Source organism: Eptatretus burgeri, chromosome 2 (assembly GCF_056783735.1).
Source record: "Eptatretus burgeri isolate ZD-2024b chromosome 2, Ebu_testis_v1, whole genome shotgun sequence".
NCBI lineage: Eukaryota > Metazoa > Chordata > Myxini > Myxiniformes > Myxinidae > Eptatretus > Eptatretus burgeri.
In genome coordinates, this window is record NC_140962.1 from 107,179,532 (window position 1) to 107,192,434 (window position 12,903).

Here is a 12,903-nt window from a genome sequence, read left to right on the forward strand (position 1 = left end):
GGAAAGCGACGCATCGACGGGAAGGATCCGGGCCTCATCTCACCAGCATGTGTTGAGAAGTGCGGGAGGATTCGCGGAGCTCGGGAAGGATCGCAGCTCACGGCGATTGGATCCAGCTCGCTCTCGCTGGAGCCCGGGTCCGAACAACTTGAAGACCACACGAGGTGGAAGGTTCGAGATAGGTTCTGGATTTCAGCTCACCTTTCCTCTGAGCTGGAGCTCGTTATTAAAGGCCTCTGCCACCATTTCTTGTGTGTGTGTGTGTGTGTGTGTGTGTGTGTGTGTGTGTGTGTGTGTGTGTGTGTGTGTGTGTGTGTGTGTGTGTGTGTGTGTGTGTGTGTGTGCGTGCGCGCGTGTGCGTGTGCGCGTGCGCGCGTGTGCGTGTGCGCGCGTGTGCGCTTGTCCGTGGGCCCGTCTAATAAGTAGGAACTGCTGTTAAGTGCAAGTGACTGTACATAATAAGTCGACGGTTGTAGTTCTTTTGGCGTGCTTTTGTTGCTTGTATAATTGCATTCGTGTTTTGCCTTGTTTAATTGCATACGTGCTTTATTATAATAAATGTCCTTGTATGAATGTAAACCTGTTCGTTGCGTCCATTCCCTCATTGAACTGCCCCATCTTTCACTCGGAATATAGTTGGTTTTTAAATAACCGGTAAAGTGATCGGGTCCAACGGGACTGCGCGATAATACCTCGCTCGGTTATCCCAAAAGGAAGCGAGCTGCTTACGCGGCTCATTTCCAAGCGGTCCCGTTGAGGTGCAATCTCTCGGTAACCTACCCGCGCGAATAATAATTAGGTAAATCCAAGATTTGGCAATCGGACCCTGTAGCGTGGGTAGAGTGCGGACAAGGTTGTGGTGTGCTTAAAAACACACCCGTGGCTGGTTTCCGGCGTTGATCCGGAAAGCCGCGACTGGATTGTCCGTTCGGTGGGCGAAGCGACCGCTATTGGTTAGACGCGATTGTTCGCACGCCGACGGGCGGGAAATCTACAACAATATGATATAATGATGATGATAGTCATGATGAAACAGTTTAACTGGGAATGTAAGTCCCTCCTGCCATTCTGATATCACTTGTGGCACACACTATTACAAGGACATTTTTGCACAGGAGGCGGCCATTCGGCCCATCATGCCTGCGCCACACCAATACCTGATTTAATAAATCCGTCAATACCCCATCCCTTCGTGTGCAGCCTTTTGGCTGCTACACTGGTACTCATTTCACCGACCTCGGAAGGATTACAGGCTGAGTCAACCCCCTAGTGTTAAATCAGCGGCCAACGGGGCTCAAACTCAAGACCCTTGGATCCCAAGCCACCACCCTAACCGCAAAGCGAACACAAGGTTCAACTATTCATCTATTGCTTCAGTATATATTTTTTAATTCCCAAAATGTATGAATTTTGCACTCATTTTGAATTTCAGACGTTGGAAGCATTTTGTGGCTTTCAATGTGCAACTAAAGCTGATTTTTTTATTTTTTTTTTACATTTTGTACAATGGAAGGAGGCTGCTGAACATTTTGCCTAATGGATGCAATCAATCAAACGTGTGCATATTGTTCCTGCATTGTTACATAACGTAATGCATGCTCAGCACATCCAGTATCCTGGAATCATTGTAGTTGCAACAAAACGGAACATGTAGAACCTTGCCAAGTTATTTATCTACGTTACCACTTTCACACGTCGGGATCATGTATAAACATTGGCCGCATGTGGGCGCTATATTAAAGTTTATTTGCATGTGGACACGTGCACTCAAAAATCACTCACTCATTACAATAGCCTCTCCCCTTTTGGGTGAGGCTATTTACTGCTGTAAAGCGTAGACTCCCTTTTCCAGTAAAATGGAGGCGGCTTGCATGACAACACAATGGAATATGCAACAATTTGCAAGTGGGATGCATAAACGGGAGAAAAGAGAAACCCTTAAGATGGGTAGTACGGTATTCGATATTTTGATGAGCGAGTTGATTCTCATCTAAAATGGCAGTCTATTCAAAGTCTAAATAAATCTGAGTTGCGATGGGCAATTGCTCGAGCATTTCACAACAATCCATTTTTGAAAAGTCATGATAACTACCGAGTTGCTATCTCTTTAACATCAAATTTTGCATCTGGAAAAATTTTTTCCGTAACTTGCCTTGCTTTTCCTTTTGTCAGTTATCCTGGGCTTGTGATCGTGCCCCAGAATATACAGGATGTCACGTTGCACAAGATTGCTCGCTGCTATCGTCACAACCGTTTTCCGGTTGTCCTGTGGCGTCACACACGTACCAAAGCAGTACTACTTCGCTCCAGTGCAGCTCATGGAAAGGGGGTCGCAGGCCTTTTCAAAGGCCAAGCTCAACATACCTCAGGTAAGTTCCCATTTTGGCCAAATTGGCAGTGTTTTTTGGCAGGAGACTTGTCATAATGGTATGCTGTTGGCTTCTTCTTAAAACAGTGTCATAAATTATTCACAGGTCGGTTAGGCAGTATATTTCTGCAGTGCGAGATTTATACTTGTGCGCTTAAAGTTTGATACGGAACATATTGCTTGTTGTACATGACCGTGTAATGTTTGTTGAGGTGATAGCCTGGTTCACTATGTCAATAAAAACACTTTCGTTCAAATTTTATGGAGATTAGCAAAGCAGTACATTTTTGAGAAGCTTATGGCATCAGGAATATGAAAATCAATGTTTACATTTGTGCAGATGCCTGCATAGCTGCCATTTTGGATTTTCAAAATGGCCACCATAAAATAAGAATTTCTGAACATCTCAACTTGTAATTGACATAGAAACTTCATTCTAAATGCTAATCCTTTGTTTCCATGCCCAAATAATCCAAAACTTATATCAAATTAATGACTGTGAACACCAAAAACCAAGAAAATAAGAAGTTTGTGTCATCGATTGTTTCTGAGCTTCCCACTTCTTCAGCTCTTGAATGACATCTCAGTGGGTCAAGACTTGAAGCAGGTGAGTGTTTGCAATTCTGATGCATTCTGCTCCATCACTTGCCGCAGAAGCTGTTTCTGCAGACTTCCTCCAATTAATTTGCTGGTTTCAAACAGATTTATTTTAGTTGTGGCATCTCTATGAAGAACTGTTCTAGAGCAAGTTCATACAGAGCCATGTAAGTGTGGACGTTTGCACGGAGTGCTCTCTTGTGGTGGCTGCACTTGAGGTTCTGGCTCATTGTAGCAGGCCCATATACATCTGCCTCAATTCATGCAGCATCTATGCCAGAATTTCTATTGAAGCTCCGAGTGCCCGCAGTGTAGCCATCACAGTATGCAGCTCCCCAAGTCTCAGAACAACTTCTCTTTTCAAGTTAGGTCTTGCATCTAGCAACTGTACTGCCTTCTCTTACACAGGGCTCTGTCAAAGGTTATGACAGTTGGGTGGTTTTCACCAACTTCCAAGCTCTTCAACTGAGATGCTTCCAACATCACAGTCAGCATGGGAGACCACTCATGTGTGGCCTCTGGGAGTAGAGGCAAGGCACCAACTTGAGTCAGTGACTGACTGGATGACACAAGTGATTTGTAGCCTGCCCAACCTGGGATACTGCTTTGTGATTCACTGTCAGTTGATCTAGACAAAGCAGATACAATCATCCAACCAAGATTGGTTAGTTTATAGGATTCAGCAACACCTATGGAACATGCCTTGAATTACTTTGCTCTGTTGACTGGGCCAAGTTTTGGTTTGCTACAAGGCTCAATGGGTACATGATAAGGGACAACTGACAGGTTTTTTTGCCTCACTAACTTCCAAATTGGGTTTGATTGCATCTGCAGATACATCTGCCTTCTGATACACTGCGGTGATTGTGCCATGTGTGGTGTCTTTGCCATCCACAGTGTCCTCTGCAAAATCTGTATTGTCAACAGCGAAGAAGACAAATGTACCTTTCTTGAGGAAAGGTGGTCCATACAATCCCTCAAATTGTTTTGTGTTTTCCACAACAGCGTTGGCAATTGCTGTTTCTAGGAGCAAGGCATGGCTGCATGATACGCAATAGTTCTGTATATGGATGAGGTCCATCAACGCCCTTGTTCCTGATGTCATGATGTACAGTGAGTGCCAACCCTACAATCTGTGGGTTTTCTCGTGTGTGTGGTGTCCAAAATGTGTCGGTGGCTTTCTTGGGCATGTTGTGCAATTGTCTCCTGGTCTTGAAAGGATACATGATATTGTGACTTATGGTCAATGCTGACATGCCAACTGTCCTGCTCCTCATCTCAGTTTGCAGCTCCTCCTCAGATCCCACCAAAATCCACCATATAAGGCTCTACAGCTTGGTCGGGACATCCTTTCTTGTGCTGCATACTGTAATTGTGTGTTTCCTTCTCCTCAATTAAATTGGCAATGCCGTTGCGTATTAGCTTAGCTGTCTTGTATTTCATCATTGTGTTGTCCATTTCACTTGGGGCATCTTGCATCAAGGAAGTGTAGACCATATTTTCTTCGCAGGATTCAGGACAGTAAAGAACAGATGGTTTTCTTCTCTCTCTTTCTGCCTCACTAACTTCACACTTGGTAATTCTGCAAGAATTTTGTCCAATCGCCACTATCGTGTCGGTGTCAGAGTGTGTTTCTGTTCCTCATCACGACCACCAAGCATAGTAAAGTAGGTTTTTTATGCCTCTGCACCAAGGGTGCCAGAGGCATTACGTTTCCGTCTGTCCGTCCGAATTTTCGTTTACCCGATAACTCAAGAAGCAAATTGTAGAATTTCATCAAACTTGGTAAAAAGGTAAAGTAAGACGGGGCAATTAAGTGATTAGATTTTTGGCCAGATGTGATAAAGGTCAAGGATCAAAGGTCAAGGTCAAACTCTGAAATTTTACTGTTTACGCCATAACTCAATAAATATTAGACAGAATTTCATCAAACTTGGTACAAAGGTAAAGTTAGACAGGGCAATTAACTGATTAGATTTTGGGCCAGATATGAGAAAGGTCAAGGGTCAAATATGTCAGTACTCAAGTGTTTGTGCGGGAGAGCCGAGGCATACCCGTCGACTGCGCGCAGTTGAATTACTCTAGTTTCGATTGCATCCATGGGTAGATGAGCCTCATTTTGGATTTGATATTCAATGAGATTGATCAGCTCAATCAAGCATGGTACTTGCTTTGGTAGGCCTTTCTTTGTAGACTTGGTCCGGTTGCTGGCATCATCCCTCAAGACACGGAACACATGTCATGTCCAGCATGGTTTGTGGTATCTTACATCTATTGCTGGGCATCACTTTGTGAGAGTGCATTGCTTGGTCTTGTCATCGATACTGGATCTTGGGAAATTTCCACAGCTCATCTAAGTGCCTTCCCCACGTTTTCAGTTCGTACGGTGAAGAGACGCTGGTCATCATCTTCTTGACATACTGTAAGAAGCAGTGATCCCTTGTCAATGGTTCTGTCACAGATCTAGTGAAAGGTGCTGATTGCTGGATTTCAGAGCTTGTTCTTTTATGCCCACGTTTATTCACAGCATAGGTTTCTGTAGACATGGTTTGCTGCAAGCAGTCTCTCGCTCGCTGTATGGATATTTGATTTGTGGCATCAGAATAATCAATATTTCCTTTCAATCAATCATTCTTTGGTAAAGTCTTTGAGGTGTCTTTGGATGTCAACGTATTTTCCATCCTGTAAGTTGGATCTTTCTTCCACGACATCAAGTAGTTTCTGGTATGATTCTGTTCTGGGATGTTGAACAAGTGTTCCTTTGCTGGCAGTGAACTCCTTAAAAAGAATGCACTGCTTCCAGTCTGCAGTGTCCATGGAAGACTTGAACGATCTCTACTTGCTGGTTCCCGCGTATTCACTCATAATGACTCGGGCACTAAAAAGAAAGAAAGCCATCACTATATTAACCAAGACCAAGATAATTGTGTACGAGTTGTGTTAACAAATTTTTACAGTATAAAATTAAATATTGCAAAACTACTGTAAAAATACTGCAAAATTATCGTAGCATCAGGACTTGCACACACTGCTGCAATTGCCGCCAGAAGAACTATGATTGTGTGGCACAGAATGCGAAAACGATGCAGACTGTAATATTGAATATGACACAGAGAGTGATGATGATGTGGAATGATGTGTCAAAATGAGATCGGAAATACGTCTATACATATGTAGTGTCACTGCCAACAATTTGAATGTACTTTTTTTTTTTCATGAAAGTCCAAACATAATTTCACAAACTTCTTCATTTCTTGGTTTTTGATGTTCATAATCACTAATTTGACATAAGCTTTTGGATTCTTTAGGCCTGGAAACAAAGGGTTAGCATTTAGAATGAAGTTTCGATGTTAATTACAAGCTGAGATATTCGGAAATTCTTATTTTATGCACTGCTTAGTGAAAGGTGCTGAGGTGCTGGTGCTGGTGCTGAGGTGATGTGGATTTTTCACCTTGAACCTCGTAGTGATCTTTGTGGAATTCTTGCTGGTTGATTGTGGAATCTTATTTAACTTGCAGGGCTTAACGTCTAGCCGATTCAGTTTTAAATGTATCCCTCATACACTTCACACAATGAACAAACAGAACCCCCATTTGTTGCAATATTATTTGATTCTATTTTATTTATCTTACTTTTTAGTTAACCATTAAACCAACCTGATTAATTCACTTCCACAGCTTAAGTACATTACATCAGAGAGTTTTATTATTACTTGGTACTTGGTCAGTCCCAAGGAGTACAAGCCACTGAGATGCCATACATCACACGTGCTTGCACTAAAGGCCCGGTCACACCTTGACGTTTTAGCCAGTGATGGCAACGTATTAAAATTTATGTAAAACGCTGGCTTACGTTGAACTTTTGATGTTTTTTTTTTTAAGATTCGGACGTATTCATAGCGACTTGGTCTTATGTATAACGCATTGGTAACGGACACAGAACGTTTCGTTGTGTTATAGATAACTTGTACCAACGAATGCTGAACCTGTTGTCGGCCTACACAACCGATGCCCAACGATAGTCTAACTTAGGCATAGCGCGTTGCATGCATCGCCGACGATGTCGTGACGTAGCCTATTAAAAGGCTGACGCACAACGATTCGAATCATAACTGCCGTAGAAATGGAAGTGACAACATCGCGGTCACACCTTGGCGATCTTGCCAGCGTATGCCGACCTAAGAAAAATGTGTATAAAACGTTGGGGCACGTCAAATACGGTATGAGTAAGTTTAGTATCCGTGAGTAGAACGCTAAAGTACGCTATCTTACGTCGTAGTAAGTAGAGTACGTCAAGAAATTTTAAACATGTTCAAAATTTTTGGACGTACTCGGCGTATGACACACGTTCCGCATGCGATGGGGATAAGTTTTACACACGATATGTGGACGCTTACACACGTCCACAAAGGCTACTTATAAGCTACTCATAAGTCGAAACACGTCGCGGTAATGTCTTTTTTACGCGAAACTTATTTCTAACTTATGTTTGATGTGCTTTGAACCAATTCTTTACATAGTCCCAACACACATCGACGTATGTAGACATATTCCAATGACGTCTTCCGCTCGACAAAAAAAAAAATGAACGTGTTTCAAGCTTACAACTGCCATATAAAGACGTGTTCCCAGCGGTTTTGGGAGTTGGTATATAAAAATGCTGCTCATAAAAGGGGAACCCAACAGTGTTTTTGAGTCCTTTTTGAGTCGATGTCCATGTCAGCAGTAACAGTATCAGTATCAGTATTAGTATTAGTATTAGTAGTAGTTTGTTCATGTTGGCAGTAGTAGGTGAGTGTGAGGGGGAGGGTGTGGGTTATGATGGATCGTCCTTGCGTCCGCGTGTCCACGGGTAGGAGACATCTTTTCACCATTGTTCGACGTTCTTCGCGGCTAATTTTTTATGGGGCTTTTTCAACAATGAGCTATAGCTTGTTTTTACGATTTAGGTCTATTCATAACGGGTTGGACAAATGCACAATGAACTAATAATGTGCATAGAGCACTTTGATTACTTATAGATATGATATACCAACGAATAATTATCGTGAAGCCGGCGTTCACAAACTATGCCCAACGATAGCCTAACTTATCCATATCGTGCGGCAGTTTATCTTTGCCGGTGACGTGGGGTTTGCTATTCATAGGCTGCCACTCAACGATTTAAATGGCTGCATCTCCACTATTGAAAGTAGACGCTTGCGCTCAACAATTGGATTTTTTTACACTCAACGACTTTTAAACGGTACCACTCAGCTATTTTCATTGTTTACAATGAACGATTTAAATTGCTGTCACTCGCCTTTGTTTTTTGACGCTGGGGTTTTGAAATTTGAAGCGTTTCTTCTGAACGTGTTAAAACGCTCAAACTCGACTATTTTAAATAGACGCTGCCGATGGACAATTGGAATCATAGCCAAGCTAGACATCGAAGTGTGAACATCCTCGTCATGCCGAAGAAAAGTTTGAAGAATGCTGCAAATAAGTGTCCTGGCCGTGGCCGTGGACGCTGACGCAAGGACGATCCATTATACCGACGTCTTTCAGCCTATGAGTAACTTAAAAGTAACGTCTGTCGATGTGTGGCAACGATCGCGTAACGTGCCAACAACACGTTAATCATAGAGTAGAAATAAGTTTCGGGTACGCTAAACATTACCTCGGCGTGTCTCAACTTATGATTAACTTACAAGTAGCATGTGTTGACGTCTGTCAACGATCGCAGACCGTGCATACAACTTGTGGCCAGCGTAGCGGAACGTGTGAGTCATACGCCGGCATACGTCGTGAAATTTCAAGCATGAAAAAATTTGAGGACAACCAAAAAGTACAACGTTTAAAGCCAACGTACAACGACGTATGGCAGTGTTTTTCAGCGTGCTCTCAATGTTATCAAAACTTACCCATAACGTATTCAACGTGTGCCAGCGTTTTAGAAAAAAAATTCAAAAATCGGCATACGTTGGCGAAAACGTCAAGGTGTCACCGGGCCTTAAAACAAGATTACATTTCAAGGCATTTATACTTTCATGGGAGAGTGGAGGGGGTTGTTAACTCCAACTGCATACGTGTCTTCGAGGTGAGAAGCACTGTTATCAGCCCAGGTCACACCGCTCCACAACAACACATTTTTATCAACATTTAAAGCAAAGGACTCTTGGACAAAGGGAAGGAACACAGTTGAAGCATTCGACTTATAGCATACATTTATATTTTTTAAAACACCAGCACAATTACAATTTAGAATACATTAAGATAATTATTTCCTCCACAGTGACCATTTTGAAAATCCAAAATGGCGGCTATACAGGGATCTGTGCAAATGTAAACATTGATTTTCATATTCCTGATGCCATAAGCTTCTCAAAGATGTACTGGTTTGCTAATCTCCAGATAATTTGAACAAAAATACAAAGTGAACCTGATTTTGAGATTTTTATTCTAATATTTAAGTTGTGGTATAAAACAGTTACAAGTTGTAATGTCTTAGTTAGTCTTTAATTAACCAATGTGGATAGGTCGCCAGGGTGCGAGAGATTTAGTTACTTCTGGGATATATACACTGTACACTTGTACAGGATAGTTATATATACACTGTACCACGGTATCTTCTGAATACCATGTAACAATCTTCTGTATACAATGGGGCGTTTTTTAGATCCTCGTGGAGGATCTCTAAGTCTTACTCACGTTGTTCTTGTGGACCTTTTTGTTTCACAGCCTACAGTTTTCATCGAAACTTCCTGAAACTTGGCATATATATGTAAAAATACCCTGCGCAGGCAGTAACGATCTCCGATTTTGAAAATTACCCCTAGAAAAAAAGCTATGACGTCAAAATATCTCCGCTAATGGAAATCGCCAAAAAATTATCTCCGAAACCAGGCAGGCTTTTTGAATTCTGTTTGCGGGAATCGAACAGGGCATTTGCAGAAATTAATTACCGCACATGTGATACAACACTATGACGTCATATCAATTTTTATGACGTCATTCCTATTTTTTGACATTTTTTTGTTTGTTTGTTTCACAGCCTACAGTTTTCATCGAAACTTCCTGAAACTTGGCATATATATGTAAAAATACCCTGCGCAGACAGTAACCATCTCCGATTTTGAAAATTCCTCCAAGATAAAAAGTTATGACATCAAAATATCTTCGCTAATGCAAATCGCCTAAAAATTATCTCAAACTGGGCAAGCTTTTTGAATTCTGTTTGCGGGAATCGAACAGGGCATTAGCAGAGATGAATTACCGCACATATGATACATCACTATGACATCATATCAATTTTTATGATGTCATTCCTATTTTTTGACATTTTTTGTTTCACAACCCAGAGTTTTCATCGGATCTTCGTGAAACTTGCCATGTATATGCAGAAAGCCCACGCACAGGCAGTAACCATCTCCGATTTTGGAAATTCTTCCAATAAAAAAGTTAACGTCATAATATCGTCGCTAATGGAAATCGCCGATACCATTATCTCCGAAACTAGTTTGTTTCACAGCCTACAGTTTTCATCGAAACTTCCTGAAACTTGGCATATATATGTAAAAATACCCTGCGCAGACAGTAACCATTTCCGATTTTGAAAATTCCTCCTCGAAAAAAAGGTCATGACGTCAAAATATCTCCGCTAATGGAAATTGCATATAAAATTATCTCTGAAACGAGGCAAGCTTTTTGATGTTATATTTGTGGGAATCGAACAGGGCATTAGCAGAGATTAATTACCGCACATATGATGCATCACTATGACGTCATATAAATTTTTTATGACGTCATTCCTATTTTTTGACATTTTTTGTTTCACAACCCAGAGTTTTCATCGGATCTTCGTGAAACTTGCCATGTATATGCAGAAAGCCCACGCGCAGGCAGTAACCATCTCCGATTTTGGAAATTCTTCCAATAAAAAAGTTAACGTCATAATATCGCCGCTAATGGAAATCGCCTATACCATTATCTCCGAAACTAGGCAAGCTGTTTGAATTTTCTTTGCGGGAATCAAGCCTGGCATTCCCACAGATAATTTATCGCAAACCTGATACATCACAATGACGTCATATTCGTTTTTATGACGTCATCATTAAGAGGACGAGGATCTTATCTCATTCGAGCTTGTTTTTTAAACTGCAACAATTATTTTTTTGATCAATTTTTTTTTTCTAATAATGTACAGGTCTAGTTAAATTTTTGTGAATTATAATGAAAAAATACTTCATCAAGCAGAAATGAGTGATAATATTAGTTGTTGATGAAGTACTCAATCCAATCACTGCATCTCTGGATAACAGCTGCCACATGGACACTGAAGTTGGCGATAACTTGCCTGAGAACTGTAGCTGGTGTGTGTCTGACTTACTCTCTGATGTAATTTTTAAACTCCTGCAATGTGTGTGGGTTGTTTTCTTATACTTTAGCTTTGAGGGATCCCAAAAGCTAGTAGTTGGGAGGAGACAGATCTGGGGAGTAGGTAGGCCATGGGTTGTCCATCAATCAAAAAATGAGTCGATCACATGGGAGATATCGTCTCAAAAACTACAAAACACATTTAGACATCTGCTGTGGTACACCGTCTTGCTGGAAGATGACTGACTTTGTAGTGATGTCTTGTCTCCTCAATAGCAGAAGGAATCTTTTCTGCAACATGTCCACATAACTATGTGTTCACTGTCACTGTTTGTCCGGCTTCGTTCCCAAAGAAGAATGGTCCTTTTATACCGCTAGTTCCGTTGGCACAACAAATCGTTACTTTTGCTACAAAAACTGGGTGCTTCATATGTTTGTGCGGTTGGTGTCCTTCCCAACATCGCATGTTCTTTTTGTTCACATGGCCACTGAGACAGAAATGTGCCTTATCACTAAAGAAGATGTCCTAAAAATCCTGGTCGTCTTCGATTCGCTGGACATGGCGGTGCAAAATTCGAACCTCTCCCTCTTATTTATTCCGGTCTCGTGCTGCAGCAACTGTATGCTGTGCAGGTACAGTTTCAGATCATTGTGTGTGATTCTAATAAAAGTTGTATGAGAACTTTCCACAAGCTGTGCAAATCAGAATGTCGACTTTTTCGGAGAAGCCTGCAAAGCTTATCTTAAATCCAGCCTCTATCTTATCGGGTGTTCTTACTGAAGGTTTTTAGCCAATGTGTCCTTCAATTTTTTCTTTCACACGTCCAGTGTCTCTAAATGGTTCAACAATACATTTGATGGTTTCTTATCGTGGAATTCTTGCATTTGGATAGATCCTACCGAACTGCCTTTGTTGTGAAACATGTAACTTTGTCACGTAAAAAGTCTCTAAGATGAGCGTCCACTGGGGCACAGAGAAATTGTTCGACATTGTGCAAACTGATTTGAAAAAAATTAAAACCTTTCTTTTGGAGACCTGAAAATAAAAAGGAGGATCACATTTGTAAAATTATGACAGCTGTTTGTGACAAAAGTGACAGCTATGACAGCTGTTTATGACACAAGTCAGGTCAGATTAGGTCAGGTATGGGAGCATGTGCCGGAGCAGCGCGTCACAGCATTCACTTTCCGCCAGGACTCCAGGGTCCTTTGTCTGGCCAACCCCCAGGCAGATGCCTGGCCCATCCCAATCTCCTTGATATAACGATCAGCCTGCTGCAACCACGGGGCATGTGGTTGGCCCGCTGGCCTCCCACACTCACGAGGCTCCCTTGCTGAGAGAATCTGGTGAGCAGGATCAGCATCAAGAAAACAAGACATGTCCATACAGCCGCAGCTGATGCTCATGGACTATGCAGGTAACGAATCTCATCTGAGTCTCTCTCAGCAACTGCTCGTTGGACACAAACTTGTTGGAAAAAAGAGAGCCAAGGATTATCTGAAGAGACCTGCTGCTGAAGGGGTTAAGTCTCTGTCTCCGATCCTTTGTCAGAATCCAAGTTTCACATCTGCAGAGCAAGACT

At 41.9% G+C, this 12,903-nt stretch overlaps 1 protein-coding gene and 1 pseudogene across 11 annotated transcripts in view; one reads left to right on the plus strand and one right to left on the minus strand.

Moving 5' to 3' along the window:
• The window catches only part of SBF1 (SET binding factor 1), a 412,273-nt gene that overhangs the window by 315,617 nt on the left and 83,753 nt on the right, over window positions 1-12,903 (plus strand). For all 11 annotated transcript variants that reach the window (XM_085870627.1, XM_085870637.1, XM_085870630.1 and 8 more), the window contains one exon: window positions 2,173-2,369. In XM_085870627.1, the coding sequence (XP_085726753.1) occupies window positions 2,173-2,369 (197 nt within the window). The remainder of the gene's footprint in view (window positions 1-2,172; window positions 2,370-12,903) is intronic.
• The window catches only part of LOC147032758 (uncharacterized), a 10,288-nt pseudogene continuing 344 nt past the window's right edge, over window positions 2,960-12,903 (minus strand).